Source organism: Spermophilus citellus (genome assembly GCF_964194105.1).
Source record: "Spermophilus citellus genome assembly, chromosome: X".
Lineage (NCBI taxonomy): Eukaryota > Metazoa > Chordata > Mammalia > Rodentia > Sciuridae > Spermophilus > Spermophilus citellus.
The window spans coordinates 72,267,039-72,286,581 of NC_138190.1; the positions used below are offsets into that span (position 1 = coordinate 72,267,039).

General features: G+C 38.8%; 1 protein-coding gene across 1 annotated transcript in view; it reads left to right on the forward strand.

Annotated features, from left to right (window-relative positions):
• The first annotated feature begins 920 nt into the window (after window positions 1-920).
• OPHN1 (oligophrenin 1) overlaps window positions 921-19,543 on the forward strand; it is a 388,053-nt gene continuing 369,430 nt past the window's right edge. Inside the window, exons 1-2 of the mRNA XM_081278189.1 lie at window positions 921-1,630; window positions 1,772-1,929. Of these exons, the coding sequence (XP_081134315.1) occupies window positions 1,776-1,929 (154 nt within the window). The 5' untranslated portion in view covers window positions 921-1,630; window positions 1,772-1,775. The remainder of the gene's footprint in view (window positions 1,631-1,771; window positions 1,930-19,543) is intronic.

The following is a 19,543-nucleotide window of genomic DNA, read 5'->3' on the forward strand; positions in this document are numbered from 1 at the left end:
TTAGCTTAGCATGATCCGTTTCTGATTTCCAACTCCCAGCACTGTAAGATAGTAATTTTTTGTTATTTTAAGCCACCAAGTTTGTAGTAATTTGTCACCGCAGCAATAGAACATGAATACAGCCATTATTATTCTATTGACAACCCTCTTCAGTTCTGGCTTTTCTTGGTTTTCTTCACAGGACAATTTAAACACTCCACAAAAAATAAAAATGAATCTCTTTTTTCCCTAGTACACATTATTTTTCAGTTTGAACCTCTGTCTTAATCTCAAGGCAGCTGCCTTCATCAGTAGCCCCAGTTCTCCAACAATGGACAAGAGACCTTTTAGTTATACTGCAAGACAACTTATAATATCCTTTTCTTAGGTTTTCCATTTACATGTGGAAAATCTTATGCGTTAATCATCAGCCTATGCAATGATTTGGATCACACACACACACACACACACACACACACACACACACGGTCTGAGGTGATATTGAGGGATAATTTAACTCCTAATTATGGTCTCCCTTTCTTTGTCAGGGGCTCTGAGTCTAACAGACCCTTTAGATCCAAGGCCCATGGGAATTAACGCTTTGAATCAGGAGAAATAGGAAAGAAAAAGAATTTGGTAGGTCAAAGGGAGTCTGGGAAGAGAGGAAAAAGGAACATACAATCTAGACAAATAAACGGGAAGTGAGAGAGAATCTCCCACCATCCATTCCTCCTGGGTTCTTGATCCAGATGCAGAAACTTTCCATGGACTCTCCCGAGCCACGCACCTGTCCCTTGGGACTGGGTGCTGCCAGAGAGCCTGGGAGAGACTGGGAATGCCGATCTGGGAGAGCGACCGCCCTGGTGGGGTGGTGGGGAGACCGCAGGGAGGAGTCATGAGACTTGCAGACTGAAAGACTACATCTCCCAGGCCGCCACGCTTTCCAGCTGGAGTCCTAGGGCGCTGACTGCTCCCCAGTTTCCGTAGGGAAGCGCCGAGCTACCGCGGCTATTGTGTGCCGCGTTGTTGCCCTCCGCTTCCCGCTTTGGTGTCTAGGGAGGAAGGCTACGTTTCATTGCCGCCCCCGGGCTTAACCCTTTTGGCTCCTCACAGGACAGCAAGCTTGGACTAGGAAAAACTCTCAGCAGCTGCCGGACCCGGGTAACGAAACCCTAGGATACAAGGAAGACAGTTGAATAGAGAGCTTGAGCGCCCAGGCTGGGATTTCGGGCTTCGCTGGGGCGGGGCGGAGGCACTGGCTTTAAGAAGGGGGAGGGGACAGTGCGATCCGGGTTGCCCGCGGAGTTCGGCATAGGAAATCTTCAGCTAGCTCTGGAGCGAGGAGCGAGGAGCTAGGAGAGGCGGCTCCCAACCCCAGCGCTCACCCCCGCCTACACCCTGGGCGGGCCGAAGTGTCACGTTTGCGAGTGCTCAGGAAGGATCCGGCCCGTCTTCGGAGGCAAGCCGGTCAGGCTGCGGTTTCTGCTGCCTATAAGGAGAGGCCATGCCAAGCGGGTATGCTGCTTACTAGGCAGCACCCCATCAGGATCCGACTGCATTAGTAAGCCTTCCCAGTCACCTGAAGCCACCGACGGGCCGCGCGTTCCTCGTACGCACCAGCCACTGCTTCCCAGGAATCTCATTGGAACAGGTACTTATTTCCAAAGGGAGGGAGGCTAAGAGCCTCCTTAAGGTTGTCCAGCGTTCAGTCCGTCCCTTCTGCTCCCCTCACTGTGCCACTGATGCTCTTGGTCTTTGTGTCTTTCCTCTCTCCCACAATCCCGGTCATCAGAACCATGGGGCATCCTCCGCTGGAGTTCAGCGATTGCTACTTGGACAGCCCCGACTTCCGTGAGAGGCTCAAGTGTTATGAGCAGGAGCTGGAGAGGACCAATAAATTCATCAAAGACGTGATCAAAGACGGCAACGCGCTTATCAGCGCCATGAGAAGTAAGTGGAAGGCTATCATGAGCTGTTTCCCTGACCCGGTGGCTCTTGCCTTTAAATCTTTACTCATTGCAGGGTGAACGAAAGGAGGCTTTAGGGTGACTCCTTCCAAGCGCCTGAGGCAAATGGGTTTTCTATCCTTTGGGATGGGGGTCAGTAGAGGTGGAAAATGGTGGATACAACCAAAACTTTCAGCCTTTCTCTTTAGTGGACTTGACCTTATAAGACATGATCTGTAGCTGTGCCAAGGACTCTCTTGCTCTGCAGTTAGCCTTACTTAGGCAGATGGTTGTTTGAAAGGATAATCTGAAGGTACTGTGAGACATATTCACCACCCTTGTCAGGTGCCAGGTGACATCCAGGCTGACCAAGGAACTCCCACAGGCTCCTAAAGATTTGGGGATTAAGGCCAACAGCTGGAGTCATGATTTTGTCCTGACCTTTGGTTACTACAGATAAGTAGTACAGTAAAAAAATTCCCATGGCAAGTTATTTTCTAAAGAAAACACCTTTGCCCTAGTGATTTTTTTTTTCTTTAACATACTGAGCTATGGCCTAGGTCAAGGTCAGTCTAAGTTCAGAATTATTGGTTGGCTTCACATGCCACTGAAGTCTGCTTGAGCTTGGAACAAAGACCTGCCTGCTCCCTGGCACAAGCAGTCTAACCCCCAAGGAATAAAACACAGTGTTAGGAATGGGGGCCACTACACTGAAAGGAACCTCACCTAACTTGGCTTTTCTAGTGGTCACAGCTGACTTGGCTGTGGGACCCTATTTCCCTCCCCCTCTGTGTGTGGAGGTTTTTATTTCTGCTGGTTGGCAGGAGGCTTGGAGTAAAAGAAAGAATAATAAACATCCCCAATGAGAGTACAGCAAGCCAATGCTTTGTGCCAAAATATATACCCAGAAGAATGGAGGGTAATGATTGAGTGGAGTGATAATTAATTTTTTCTCTTCTTGGCTGAAAGATGATTGCAAAAAATAAAGTCACTGGCATATATGTCCCTCTATGCTTATAACTTTATTCAAGTGGATTTATTCCCAAAATAGTGTGTCTATGTTCAATGTGGGGACCTGATTGTAGCCAAGCAAGGGAGGGGGAGAGCCTTAGGAGCTTTAGTGTGATGGTAACTGCTACCAGCTGGTATTTCTTGTGCAGTTTTTTTTCGGATTGGCCCCTTGAATTTTGTGCTTTCTCTGCACATCTGTCATCTCTCCACTTTTGGTCAGAATCTATAAACCATTTAAGTTCCTGCAGGTCCTTTGGTTGAGTTCAGTCATCTATTGTATTCTTATCAAGAGTAAATGCCTAGTAGCACCTTAAAGATGGGGTATTTGAAATGCTGATCCTTCCAGATAGACATATAGATCAGGCTTTGGAGTGTGTCTCCACTTAATAGAGTTCCTTGAGAGGTTAAGAATAGATTGTGCCACAGAAATAGAAAGGCAAGGTTTCTCTGGGAGGAAAATGCAGAATGTTTTTGCTTTGTTGCTTGTTTTCTTCCTATAACAAACTGCTTGGTAAGGAATCCAGATTGAATCTCATTAAAAGCCCTAGGAAGCAGGTAGCTTTGTGAAATAGATGGTAAGCTGAAAGTGTTTGTGCTAAAAAAATGACCAGCTAAGGCATATCAAAGAGATTAAGATTTGAAAGGAAAAAAATGCAGTTTAATAAAACATTGAAATGTTTTTCAAGCTAGAGGAAAAGAGTGATTTAAATTCTTTCCTTCTTTATTTTTTTGGTGGTACTGGGCATTGAATCCAGGGACACTCTACTACTAATATACATCCCCATATCTTTTAAACAACAACAACAACAACAACAACAACAACTTTGAGACAAGGTCTTGTTAATTTGCTCAGGCTGGACCCAAAATTGAGATCCTTCTGCCTCAGCCTTCCAAGTAGCTAGAATTTCAGGCATGTGCCACCATCCTGCTCTGTCCTTCTTTGGTAAGATTAAAAGAGTAAGAGTCAACAATTATGCAGGCCCAAACCTTTGCACATGGTCAAAAGATCAAAAGATATTCTAGGCTAAGGGGCTTTTTGATATTTGTTTTTTTTTTTTTGAGTATACATAGAAAGCCAAAAATAGAATGGGTTGGAGTTAAAAGCTAGCTCCATTTCTTTAAGTTGAATGAATTAGAATTGCTTGAGTAGTGAGAGGCAAAGACGGATGTTTCCCATCGTCTAGACCCCAGTAATGTTTATACTCCTACTGTTTCCTCACACTGTGCCAGCTGGGTGGATTTCTGAGAGTTAAGTAGGGTCGATACAAGACAAAGGTGTTCTTTCGCTTCATGTGGAGAAAAAATGGAGAAAGAATACTAGAATTGGAGTTTGAAGACCTAGGTTACAGTCTTGGCTTCCCCATCTTGGGATTTGGCACAAATCACTTCATCTGTAAAATAGGAGTAATTAATTTTTTTGATGTTAAGGAGAGGAAATGTCAAGTATTGTCATTGGGTTATTAGACGCTACACATTTATCATATTATGATACTGTACTCCATAAATTTGTGCAATTAAAATGAAAAGTGGTGGAAAACTGGGCACAGTGGTGCACACCTGTAATCTCGGCTACTTGTGAGGTTGAGGCAGGGAAATGAGAATTCAAGGTCAGCCTGGGAAATATAGTGAGACCTTGTCTCAAAAAAAAATGGTGGTAATTATATCTACCTCACAGAGTTGTTACAAAGCTCAGCAGAATTAATGGATTCTAAAAGTGCTTTGTAAATGGAAATGGCAAAACAATGTACATTGTTGATAATACATCTTCTGGTCACTGATAAATCTGTTGGTCAATGTGTAATTTTCAGTAGATTTCAAGAGGGAAATGCATAAGCAGAAGTAGTTTAAAACAGAGACCATTTTTTTGCTGTTCTCTTGTTGGAAGTGTCACCCTCTACATTGGCATGTCTCAGCCATGGGTTTTGTATTCCTGTGCATAGATCCATCTTGGGTAGCATCAGGAGTCTGGCATTAAAAGGCAGGAGAATGATTGATACCTTTTAATTTAACTAATTAATTTGACCACCAATTCAAATAACTAGTGTTTCTAGGAACCAATGAGATGTGATGTACTGTGTTGCAAAAATCATTAGCAACTTTTAAAAAACAGTTGTTAATGCAGATGGAATTTGATGTCTATGCTTTATGCTTGTTTTGTATAGAGCTTTAGATAAGGGCTGTAGTCACACTGGGTATGATGATTAATTCATTGAATGTAGGTCCTGTTTAAATATTTAGATTTATTTAGCTCTGTGCTCAGAGGTAATTGATGTTATGATATTCACCTGACTCCCTTGAGGAGGTGGTTAATTTCCCCTTCCTCCTTTAAATGTGCTCTAGTTCTAATTTTTGGAGCACAAGATGATTATAACTTTAACTAATGGGAAAGAAAAAGACCATCATTCTGAAAGGTGACTGTATTGCCCATTTTTCTGTTTGCCCTTGTTTTCATGATGGCGGATTTAGTCCTTGATGTTATTTGAATATTTGCCAAGCACTGAACCTAGGCATTATACAGAACAAGTGTTGTGACCCCTTACTTATCCCTAAGCAATATGAGACAGCTAATGCACGTTATATATAGTTCAGCAAACACATACCATTCATTCAATAAATACTTGTGCACATACTATGTTCAAGTCATTGTTCAGAGGTCTGTGAGACATACAGAGTGAGTCACAGATGAATTCTGCCCTTAATAAGTTCCTGGGCAAGTAGTAGAGAGAAATTACTGTTATATAAGGTAGTAGATACAGATTAGAACCTAAGAGAGGGATAAGTAGGCATAATGGTATGTGACACAGGGAGAGCTCATTTCCCAGTGAGAGGACAGAGGAAAAGCAAAGGAGGAGGGTAGGATTGGATTTAAGCAGAAGTAATAACACTTATCACTTATTTAGCTGTTCCCATATGCCAGGCGCTCATCTTGTAACAGTTTTATGAGATAAGTAATAATATTGTTATTATTTTGTGGTGCTGGGATTGAACCTAGGGCCTCACACATGTTAGGGAAGCACTCTACCACAGAGCTACATTTGCAGCTTGGGATAAGGATTAGTATTCACATTCTATAGATAAGAAAACTGAAGTTCAGAGAAGTTAGCTTCCTGAACTAATAAGGGTAAGAATCTGAAATACAACCTAAATTTGTCTCTAAAGAACCTGCTTATTTTGCAGTATGACACTGTATTCAAAACAAAGAATTTCATATAGTAGGAATGACACAGAGTGTGAAGGGATGACAAATGATTCAGGTCATCTGGAATATAAGATGCAAAAAGAGAGGCTTGGGAAATGAAGTTGGAATGGAAGAGTAAGATAAGACCATACAAGATCTGTCAAGAATTTCAGACTTTATAGGCAAAGGATGCTTTTCTTTCTTTTTTTTTCTTTTCTTTCTTTCTTTTTCTTTTACTTTTTTTTTGTGATGCTATGGATGGAACCCAGAGCCTCGAACTTGCTGGGCAAGTCCTCTACCAATAATCTATACCCCCCATCCCCTAGGGAGTGCTAAAGAAGATTTTTGGTAGGACAGGGGTATAATTTGAGCTGTATTTTAGGAAGATTCATCTGAGAGTGATGTATAAGGTATTAGTAATCCCACACAAATATTTGTGACTTTTTATCACCAAATTTGAAAGCTTGCATTTTTTAAAATAATATATAAATCTTAGGACCAGCAAACCTTTTCTATATAGGAAAATGTAGTATGTTCTGTAGTCTTTGAGTGCCATGCAGTCTCTGAAAACTACCCAATTCTGCCTTTGTTGTGAGAAAGCAGCCATACAAAGTAAGATGAGCATATTTTAATAAAACTTTATTAATTGACATTAAAATATCAATTTCACAAGCTTTTCATATGTCATGAAATATTCTTTCTTTGATTTTTTTCAACCATTTAAATATAAGAAAACCATTCTCAGTTCAGCTGGGGGAGGGGAATATACAAAAATAGCAGGTTGAAGGACTGCCTCAGTAGCTGTAATTTGCAAATGTCTGGCATATCTAGTTAATCTAAAAGATTTAAATGGATTTTTACTGGTAAGGTAGTGAATGTAGCTGTTGATAGAATGTAATCCCATATCTCACATTTTCCATTAGCTAATTTTACTTTGGTATTCTCCTAATTATGCCTACACTGGATTCAAGGAGACCAGGCTCAAATGCTATCAGAAGTTAAGGAGAAACCAGAAGTATGTAGCTGCTCAAAGTAGGGTAATAGAGACACAGTTATTACAGTAAAATATAGCTGTCTCACCGTTTTCAAAAGGCCTTCACATTTTTAGTTTTAGCCAAATAAAAGATTATTTTTTTTTGCAGAAAGATTCAACTGGATTGCAATATTTGAGCTAGGTGATCTCTAGTTTTATCTATCTATGAGACTTAGATTCTAATGAGCTAGGAAAAATGGAGAGTGACAATTTTCAGATAGAGATTTCTCTGAGGGCTGGATACCATTCACAAATTAGCAGAGGTGGAATAATGTTATAATGGCAAAAAACCCTGGATGTGGCATCTGGATAGCTGGATGTAGTCCTGGTTCTGTTATTAATGTGATCTTTGGCTTTGGTAAGTCATTTCACAGGGGCTGTGGGGTCTGTGGCTTTACAAAGATGGGGATGGGGGAAGGGGCTTAATATAGCTCACTTTCAGCTCTAATACCCCATGATATACTATTTTTTTTTTGCATTGCATACTGTGGTTCAACAGTTTCAGAAAGGAATGATAAACCCAATGATAAGTTCCTATTTGTATGTTTACATAAATTTTCACATTATTTTTGTAGACATGACAGTATTTAAACACAAAAATTCAAATAATTTAAGAATGACTTTTCAAAACCAAGGATAATCTATTTTATATGTAACATATTTTGTATGTAAATGTGTGTATATATAAAACAGATGTCAGAAAAAAATTGTATTGCTAAACCCATACATATATATATAAAAGGATTGGGTATGTGGCTCAGTGATTTAGTGCCCTTGAGTTCAATCCCTGGCAGGCAGGCAGGCAGGCAGGCAGGAAGGAAGGAAGGAAGGAAGGAAGGAAGGAAGATAGATCAGGTCAGACCTCATTGCCTTATCCCTGATCCCAGAAGAAATACATTAAATCTGTTCCCACTAAGTACAATCTTATCTGTGGGTTTGTCATAAATGCACTTTATCAGTTTGAGAAAACTTCCTTTTGTACCTAATTTGTTTTTAACATAATAAAGTGATGAAGTTTTAAAAATACTTTATCATCATCTGAGGTAACTGAATGAGGTTTCCCCTTTATTTTAATTATATGTTAGTCAGTTTTTCAACACTGTGACAAAACACCTCATAAAAATCAACTAAAAGGAGGAAAAGTTTATTGTGACTCATGATTTTAGGGTTTTTAGTTCATAGCTAGATCCATTGCTTTCAAGTCTATGGCAAGGCAGAAACATCATGGCAGGAAAGTTTGGGTGAAAGAAAGATACACACCTCATGGAAGGTAGGAAGCAAAGAGAGAAGAAGGGACCAGGGATAAATATACTACCCACAGGGCAGACCCCCAAAGTCCTACTCCCTTCAACTGGGTCCCACCTCCTAGAAGGTCTACCTCCTCCTGATAGTCAAACTATGAATCTATCAATGGATCAGCCTACTGATATTGTTAGAGCCCTCATGATCCAAGCAATTCCTAAAAGCCTCACCTCTGAACACTGCTGCTTTGGAAACCTCGATCCATGAACCTTTGAAAGACATTCCAGATCCAAATGCAAAGACATTAAAAGTATCTTTGCATTCCAGGAATGTATTCCACTGATGATAGCATATAATTCTTTCGGTATGTTGCTAGATTTGGTTTGCTAATATAGTCTTGAGGATTTTTGCATCTATATTCTGAAAGGAACTCAATCTATATTTTTCTTGTGGTGTCATTGTCTAGTTTGGTACCTGGGAATGCTGATACAATCTCTGGGGCTTTGTTTGTTTTTCTTCATTTTTTTTTTCTTTCTTTGCTCACACTGGATAATCTCAATTGACCTATGTTCAAGTTCTTTGATGCTTTCTTTCACTAACTTAAATCTACTGTTGAGCATCCTTTGTGATGTTTTCATTTCAGTGATTTTATTCTTCAACTTCAGAATTTTTTATTTAGTTTTCTTTTATAATCATCCATTTATACTGTCCCCTTGATAAGTCACTATTTCCATGTATTCCTTTAAGTATTTAGACATGATTTCCTTCTATTTTTTAACATGTAAGCTAATTTAAATTTTTTAATCTAACTTCCAACCTTTAGACTCCATCACAGTTTTTATTGACATTTTTTTCTTTTGTACACACCATACTATCCTATCTGGTTACATGTCTGATTTTTGTGGTTGTTGTTTTTGAAAACTGGACATTTCAGACAATATAATGTGGAAGTGCTTGAAATCACCTCCTGCCCCCAAAGGTTGTATTGCTATTATTATGTTCTTGTTATTATTTTTTGCTTCACATCTTTCTTGGACTAATTCTGTAATGTCTGTATTTCTTGTGGTATTCAGGCACTAAAGCCTCAGCTTGGTTATCTTAGTGGTCAGCTAACCACGAGATCTTCTACCTTTTGCTAAGGGTTTTGATGTGCATGTTGGGGCATGCCTTCAACCCTCAGACAGATAAGTTACAATTCTGCCTCAAATTCAACTACAAATAGGAAATTGTGACTCTCCCAGGTCTTTTCAGGGCACATAGACAACTCTGGGCATATGTGTGGCTCTCTAGATCCCCAAGAATATTTCAACTTTTCACAATTCCCTGTGAATGTCTCATTTCCCAGTTATTTGTTTTATGTTTTTGGCCAGGCTCTTATTTGCCCTGTATAGTATCATCTCAGCCATGATTTTAAACACTCTGGAATTAGGGTTTTCCCACCAAACTTATGCTATGTCAATTGAAGTGATGAGAAGTACTATAAAGGAGGCTTTTCTAGTTATCTTCTAAATAAATCAAATTTTGACAATGCTCTGACTATGGGACTTTAGTGGAGCTATAAACTTAATCTTTCCTGTCATGTGCAGCAAGCCTGCTGATTTTCATAGTCTCCATAGTTAAGAAGCTGCTGGTTCTTCTCAAAGCTAGGGAGAAGGGAATAGGAAGCAAGGTAAGCTAAATTGTCACTAATCAGCTACTATAGAGATTCAGCAGTTTTTCTTCAAAAAACAATCTTAAGTCAATGCAAGCTTTTGGTAAATTTTCAGAGCTCTGAAAAAGTTGCTGTTGACAACTTTTGCCAGTGTCTTTTTGCTTTTATGGGTGAGTGGATTTTCAGAGTTTTCAGATCATAGTCTCTCCATGTACACTCTTTTTCTACTTTATCAAATTTATGTGCTTTATTTTTAGTTATAGGTGGACATAATACCTTTATTTTATTTTTATGTGGTGCTGAGGATCAAACCTAGTGCCTCACACATGCTAGGCAAGTGCTCTACCTCTGAGCCACAATCCCAACCCCTCTCATGTACACCCTTAAAGAAATCTTGTTGGAATGGCTGAGAATTTGCTTACAATGGAACTCACTCTTAAGCGGGCACAGGTTAAAAGAAGTGCTGGGGTAAAGTCTTTGTTAAAGGGTAGACAAAATGTTGACAGTTGCTACAACTATAGTGGAGAAATGGGGAATGGGGACATATAAGGAAGGAAAAGGTTTACCCTTTTGTAGATTTTTAAATTTTTTTTTAGTTGTAGATGAACACAATACCTTTATTTATTTATTTACTTACTTACTTATTTACTTACTTACTTACTTATTTATTTATATGTAGTGCTGAGGATCGAACGCAGCACCTTAGGCATGCTAGGCAAGTGCTCTACCACTGAGCTATACCCCCAGACCCCTTTTGTAGCTTTTGACTGTTGTGCCATGTTCATATGTTACTACCCTGAAATATTTTAATATACTTCTAAAAGAAGAATTAATAAGTATGTGCTTTAGATTTCCCCTAAAGATTCCATGAGATATACTGTATTCTGTATGCTTCTGAGAAACTACCCATTCACTTAAAGTGTCTTACTCATTACCAAGGCAATTAACTATCAAAGTGGTAAAACAGGTCTCTCTGACTTAGGAACTCTTCCTCCTTATGTTATCCTTCTTTCCAATAAACAGCTTCATCACCATAATCTAGCTCCTTTATTTCACCCCACATATCTCTACTTCATACTATGTGATGGAATATATTTTTCACCCTGAACTTCCTCTTCATAGCTCTCACAGCTGTGATTACTTAAATTGATAATAAGGTATTTAATATATGTTCCAAGAGGGCAGAGCCTCCAGCAGCCTCATTCCCCATTGTATCTCCAAATTGCCTTTATATTGGCCCAGGTTTAGCACTTTATACAAGCCTGGTAAAGCTTTATGAGGGCCCTCTAACCCACTAGAAAAACATTACTTTGAGATTTCAAGGGTACTCCCCTGGAAAAGTATGTCTTTCCAGATCCTCAGGGGCTTTTAGGAAATGTCTGTAGTAAGTGATTAGAGAAACAGATGCCAGATTAAACAAAAGATTTTGGCTACGCTTTAAAAAAAATAAGGCTATAAAAATGAAAAGTAATTTTCCTTCATTACTCTTAAGTCTGATTGGAAAATTTTTCTTAATGGGCAAGTCTAAAATCTTCCATATCCTACCCCAACACCATCCGAAAACCCTAGAAAGAACTGTTCCTTATAAATGGTCACACTAAAAAGCCAATTTGGTTCACTTTTTCACCCTAGTTTCCCCCAGTACCCCACTTCAGCTACTTCGGAATTTAAGTATTCACATCTACTAACAGCAATACTGAAAAATATACTACCCTTTGATCTGAGTTACACTGGAGGTGTAAAATAACTCCACGTGCTCAAAGACACTGATTAAATATCACTGGGATAATGACAGGATATCTCCTGAATGACAATGTATATTATATCACCAACTCCTCCCTATACACATGACACTACACCCACCCCAAAGGGAGCAAAAGCTTTGGATTCCCTCCCCATAGAGCTATTCAGGGCAGAACTGAAGGGAATCTGATTGACATCTCCTAAGCAGTAGTCAACAAGTGGCTACTCAAATAGGCCAGCATGAATCAAGTCATCTACTCATGCTGGATATTTCAGTTGGATTGTCCCTTTGCCTAGTCTCCTAGAGTAAAGATAAATGGGCTCTGAAGAATCAATTCAGGATATTTAAGTATTTGAATAAGACGGTGGTAACTAGAAAACAGAGAATGATATAACCAGAAGGAAACCTCAAGATTATTACCCAAGCCCCTAAGTTTATAAATGAGTAAAATAAGGGTCACAAAGTCAAAGACTTACTCAAACTCATGCAGCTAGTTAGCAGCAGAGTTAGAACCAACCCATCGTCCCAGGAAAACACACAACAGGTAGGTGCCCAGATGTCAAAGCAAGAGCTTGAAAAGCACCCCAAAAGGTGACCTTAATGCAAACATCTAAGTCTTTTACTTAAAAGTATAGAATATAAAGAAAGTGGCTTTCTTGAAATTAAAGGCATAAAAATAGGAAAAGAAGAACTTAAATTATCACTATTTGCAGATGACATAATTCTATACCTAGCAGACCCAAAAGGGTCTACAAAGAAACTATTAGAGCTAATAAATGAATTTAGCAAAGTGGCAGGATATAAAATCAACATGCATAAATCAAAGGCATTCCTGTATATCAGCGACAAATCCTCTGAAATGAAAATGAGGAAAAACACTCCATTCACAATATCCTCAAAAAAAATAAAATAAAATACTTGGGAATCAACCTAACAAAAGAGGTGAAAGACTTATACAATGAAAACTACAGAACCCTAAAGAGAGAAATAGAAGAAGATCTTAGAAGATGGAAAAATACACCCTGTTCATGGATAGGCAGAACTAACATCATCAAAATGGCGATATTACCAAAAGTTCTCTATAGGTTTAATGCAATGCCAATCAAAATCCCAACGGCATTTCTTGTAGAAATAGAGAAAGCAATCATGAAATTCATATGGAAAAATAAAAGACCCAGAATAGCAAAAACAATGCTAAGCAGGAAGTGTGAATCAGGCGGTATAGCAATACCAGACTTCAAACTATACTACAGAGCAATACTAACAAAAACAGCATGGTACTGGTACCAAAACAGGCGGGTGGACCAATGGTACAGAATAGAGGACACAGAAACCAATCCAAAAAACTACAACTATCTTATATTTGATAAAGGGGCTAAAAGCATGCAATGGAGGAAGGATAGCATCTTCAACAAATGGTGCTGGGAAAACTGGAAATCCATATGCATCAAAATGAAACTGAATCCCTTTCTCTCGCCATGCACAAAAGTTAACTCAAAATGGATCAAGGAGCTTGATATCAAATCAGAGACACAGCATCTGATAGAAGAAAAAGTTGGCTGTGATCTACATACTGTGGGGTCGGGCCCCAAATTCCTCAATAGGACACCCATAGCACAAGAGTTAATTACTAGAATCAACAAATGGGACTTACTCAAACTAAAAAGTTTTTTCTCAGCAAAAGAAATAATAAGAGAGGTAAATAGGGAACCTATGTCCTGGGAACAAATCTTTACTCCTCACACTTCAGATAGAGCCCTAATATCCAGAGTATACAAAGAACTCAAAAAATTAGACAATAAGATAACAAATAACCCAATCAACAAATGGGCCAAGGACCTGAACAGACACTTCTCAGAGGAGGACATACTATCAATCAACAAGCACATGAAAAAAATGCTCAGCATCGCTAGCAGTCAGAGAAATGCAAATCAAAACCACCCTAAGATACCATCTCACTCCAGTAAGATTGGCAGCCATTATGAAGTCCAACAACAACAAGTGCTGGCGAGGATGTGGGGAAAAGGGTACACTTGCTCATTGTTGGTGGGACTGCAAATTGGTGCAGCCAATTTGGAAAGCAGTATGGAGATTTCTTGGAAAGCTGGGAATGGAACCACCATTTGACCCAGCTATTCCCCTTCTCGGTCTATTCCCTAAAGACCTAAAAAGAGCATGCTACAGGGACACTGCTACATCGATGTTCATAGCAGCACAATTCACAATAGCAAGACTGTGGAACCAACCTAGATGCCCTTCAATAGATGAATGGATAAAAAAAATGTGACATCTATACACAATGGAGTATTACTCTGCATTAAAAAAATGACAAAATCATAGAATTTGGAGGGAAATGGATGGCATTAGAGCAGATTATGCTAAGTGAAGCCAGCCAATCCCTAAAAAACAAATGCCAAATGTCTTCTTTGATATAAGGAGAGTAACTAAGAACAGAGTAAGGATGAAGAGCATGAGAAGAAGATTAACATTAAACAGGGATGAGAGGTGGGAGGGAAAGCGAGAGGGAAGGGAAATTGCATGGAAATGGAAGGAGACCCTCATGGTTATACAAAATTACATACAAGAGGAAGTGAGGGCAAAGGGAAAAATAATACAAGGGGGAGAAATGAATTACAGTAGAGGGGGTAGAGAGAGAAGAGGGGAGGGGAGGGGAGGGGGAATAGTAGAGGATAGAAAAGGCAGCAGAATACAACAGACACTAGTATGGCAATATATAAATCAATGGAAGTGTAACTGATGTGATTCTGCAATCTGTATACGGGGTAAAAATGGGAGTTCATAACCCACTTGAATCAAAATGTGAAATATGATATGTCAAGAACTATGTAATGTTTTGAACAACCAACAATAAAAAAAAAGTAGAAAAAAAAGAAAGTGGCTTTCTTTTAAAAATTTAAGACTGTAATAGTAAAGCTATATAAATCTTATCATTTCTACTTTATCAAATTTATGTGCTTTATTTTTAGTATAGAAGGCATCTTTGGAATTCTTTTAAAACCTAAAAAAGGGCTGGGGATGTGACTTAGTGGTTAAGTGGCCCTGGGTTTAATCCCTGGTACCAAAATAATAAATAAATAAATAAGTTTTAATTAGTCCAAGACAGTCTTGGTATGTATGGATATATATATATATATATATATATATATATATATATATATATATATATGGGTTTAGCAATACAATTTTTTTCTGACATCTGTTTTATATATACACACATTTACATACAAAATATGTTACATATAAAATAGATTATCCTTGGTTTTGAAAAGTCATTCTTAAATTATTTGAATTTTTGTGTTTAAATACTGTCATGTCTACAAAAATAATGTGAAAATTTATGTAAACATAAAAATAGGAACTTATCATTGGGTTTATCATTCCTTTCTGAAACTGTTGTACCACAGTATGCAATGCAAAAAAAAAAATAGTATATCATGGGGTATTAGAGCTGAAAGTGTGTACACACACACACACACACACACACAGACACACACACATATATTTTTTTGGGGGTAGTGAGGGTTGAACCCAGGGGTGCTTAACCACTGAGCACATCCCAAGCCCCACCCCTTTGATTTTTGAGACAGGGTCTCACTAAGTTGCTTAAGGCCTCACTAAGTTCCTGAGGCTGGCTTTGAATTTGTGGACCTCCTGTCTCAGCCTTCTGAGTTGCTGGGATTAAAGGCATGTACTACCCTGCCCAGCACTTAGTATTTTTAATTTCACCAAACAGTTTCACTGATCATCAACTTGATCTTGCAACCCTATGAGCTAATCTAGCAGGGTATTATTAGTTTGTTATACAGGTGAAGTAACCAAGGGCATGTAATGTTCCCTCTGTTTTATAGATGAGGAAATTGAAATTCAGAAAAGTTAAGTCATTTATTTAAAGTTACTCAGCTAGTGTGTGGCAAATTGGGTTCCAAACCTGAATTTTCTGATTTTTAAGTGCTGCAAATTTTCTACTATATCAGAAGGGGGTCAGTGATTATGTCTTGCACAGTGGGTTTAGAAAGTCTATGTCTCTGGGTTGTCCTGCATAATCCCTTGCCATATTGACATGATTCTCCCTGCTGTATAACCCAGCTCTGGACTGGCTTGGTGCTTAGCCTTTTCTTGTTCCTTGAGCCTGTCTCCCAAACACCATTTCTTTATGCAGCTCACTCTCTGTAAAACCCTTTTGTGCACCCTCTTCAGAGTTGCCTGTGACCTGCTGACATCTCCTTCTCCCCCTAAAACCTGAGGAAGCCCTCTCAGAGGCCTTACTTTACTGTGCTTTGTTTTTATTTTTCCCCCTAGCCAATTTTCATACTTTGACGATTCATCTGCCACACTTCAAATTGTGGTTTTAAGTCTTTTGGATCCTCTTATTGCCACATGGTAGAAAACTGCCATTCAAAGGGGCTCATGAATATAGATAAGACATAGTGACATTTAGGACCATTTCTTTTGCCTTCCTCTTACCCATGTGCCTTTAATCAAATTCTATCCCACAGGCAGTATGGAGATAATTGACATTTTTTTTGAGTGGAGCCCATTATATATATTTCTGTTGTAGCAGGCAGATTTACATTAGCCCATGTATGGCATTCTTTTTTTTCTTTTTTTTTATTGGTTGTTCACAACATTACAAAGCTCTTGACATATCATATTTCATACATTAGATTGAAGTGGGTTATGAACCCCCAATTTTACCCCAAATGCAGATTGCAGAATCACGTCGGTTACACATCCACAATTTTACATAATGCCCTATTAGTAATTGTTGTATTCTGCTACCTTTCCTATCCCCTACTATCCCCCCTCCCCTCCCCTCCCATCTTCTCTCTCTACCCCATCTACTGTAATTCATTTCTCTCCTTGTTTATTTTCCCATTCCCCTCACAACCTCTTATATGTAATTTTGTATAGCAATGAGGGTCTCCCTTCATTTCCATGCAATTTCCCTTTTCTCTCCCTTTCCCTCCCATCTCATGTCTCTGTTTAATGTTAATCTTTTCTTCCTGCTCTTCCTCCCTGCTCTGTTCATAGTTGCTCTCATTATATCAAAGAAGACATTTGGTATTTGTTTTTTAGGGATTGGCTAGCTTCACTAAGCATAATCTGCTCTAATGCCATCCATTTCCCTGCAAATTCTATGATTTTGTCATTTTTTATTGCTGCATAGTACTCCATTATGTATAGATGCCACATTTTTTTTATCCATTCATCTATTGAAGGGCATCTGGGTTGGTTCCACAGTCTAGCTATTGTGAATTGTGCTGCTATGAACATCGATGTGGCAGTATCCCTGTAGCATGCTCTTTTAAGGTCTTCAGGGAATAGTCCGAGAAGGGCAATAGCAGGGTCAAATGGTGGTTCCATTCCCATCTTTCCCAGGAATCTCCAAACTGCTTTCCAAATTGGCCGCACCAATTTGCAGTCCCACCAGCAATGTACAAGTGTACCCTTTTCTCCACATCCTCTCCAGCACTTGTTGTTTGACTTCATAGTGGCTGCCAATCTTACTGGAGTGAGATGGTATCTTAGGGTGGTTTTGATTTGCATTTCTCTGACTGCTAGAGATGGTGAGCATTTTTTCATGTACTTGTTGATTGATTGTATATCCTCCTCTGAGAAGTGTCTGTTCAGGTCCTTGGCCCATTTGTTGATTGGGTTATTTGTTATCTTATTGTCTAATTTTTTGAGTTCTTTGTATACTCTGGATATTAGGGCTCTATCTGAAGTGTGAGGAGTAAAAATTTGTTCCCAGGATGTAGGCTCCCTATTTACCTCTCTTATTGTTTCTCTTGCTGAGAAAAAACTTTTTAGTTTAAGTAAGTCCCATTTGTTGATTCTTGTTATTAACTCTTGTGCTATGGGTGTCCTATTAAGGAATTTGGAGCCCGACCCCACAATATGTAGATCGGAGCCAACTTTTTCTTCTATCAGACGCAGAGTCTCTGATTTGATATCAAGCTCCTTGATCCATTTTGAGTTAACTTTTGTGCATGGCGAGAGAAAGGGATTCAGTTTCATTTTGTTGCATATGGATTTCCAGTTTTCCCAACACCATTTGTTAAAGATGCTATCCTTCCTCCATTGCATGCTTTTAGCCCCTTTATCAAATATAAGATAGTTGTAACTTTGTGGATTAGTCTCTGTGTCCTCTATTCTGTACCATTGGTCCACCCGCCTGTTTTGGTACCAGTACCATGCTGTTTTTGTCACTATTGCTCTGTAATATAGTTTGAAATCTGGTATCGCTATACCACTTGATTCACACTTCCTGTTTAGAATTGCTTTTGCTATTCTGGGTCTTTTATTTTTCCATATGAATTTCACGATTGCTTTCTCTATTTCTACAAGAAATGCCGTTGGGATTTTGATTGGCATTGCATTAAACCTATAGAGAACTTTTGGTAATATCGCCATTTTGATGATGTTAGTTCTGCCTATCCATGAACAGGGTATATTTTTCCATCTTCTAAGATCTTCTTCTACTTCTCTCTTTAGGGTTCTGTAGTTTTCATTGTATAAGTCTTTCACCTCTTTTGTTAGGTTGATTCCCAAGTATTTTATTTTTTTGAAGATATTCTGAATGGAGTGGTTGTCCTCATTTCCATTTCAGAGGGTTTGTCGCTGATATACAGAAATGCCTTTGATTTATGTGTGTTGATTTTATATCCTGCCACTTTGCTGAATTCATTTATTAGTTCTAGTAGTTTCTTTGTAGACCCTTTTGGATGTTCTAGGTATAGAATCATGTCATCTGCAAATAGTGATAATTTAAGTTCTTCTTTTCCTATTTTTATGCCTTTAATTTCTTTCGTCTGTCTAATTGCTCTGGCCAGTGTTTCGAGAACTATATTGAATAGAAGTGGTGATAGAGGGCATCCCTGTCTTGTTCCAGATTTTAGAGGGAATGCCTTTAATTTTTGTCCTTTCAGAATGATGCTAGCCTGAGGCTTAGCATAGATAGCTTTTACAATGTCAAGGTAAGTTCCTGTTATCCCTAGTTTTTCTAATGTTTTGAACATAAAGGGATGCTGTACTTTGTCGCATGCTTTCTCTGCATCTATCGAGATGATCATATGGTTCTTATCTTTAAGTCTATTGATGTGGTGAATAACATTCATTGATTTCCATATGTTGAACCATCCTTGCATCCCAGGGATGAATCCTACTTGATCATGGTGCACAATTTTTTTGATGTGTTTTTGTATTCGATTCGCCAGAATTTTATTGAGGATTTTTGCATCTAGGTTCATTAGAGATATTGGTCTGTAGTTTTCTTTCTTTGAGGTGTCTTTGTCTGGTTTCGGAATCAGGGTGATGTTGGCCTCATAGAATGAATTTGGAAGAGCTCCCTCTTTTTCTATTTCCTGAAATAACTTGAAAAGTATTGGTATTAATTCTTCTTTAAAGGTTTTGTAAAACTCCGCTGTATACCCATCCGGTCCTGGGCTTTTCTTGGTTGGTAGTCTTTTGATGGCTTCTTCAATTTCCTCCATTGATATTGGTCTGTTCAAATTGTGTGTATCCTCCTGACTCAGTCTGGGCAAATCATATGACTTAAGAAATTTATCGATGTCTTCACTATCTTCTATTTTATTGGAATATAGGTTTTCAAAATAATTTCTAATTGTCTTCTGTATTTCTGTAGCATCTGTTGTGATATTGCCTTTTTTATCCCGTATGTTAGTAATTTGAGTTCTCTCTCTTCTTCTCTTCGTTAGCATGGCTAATGGTCTGTCGA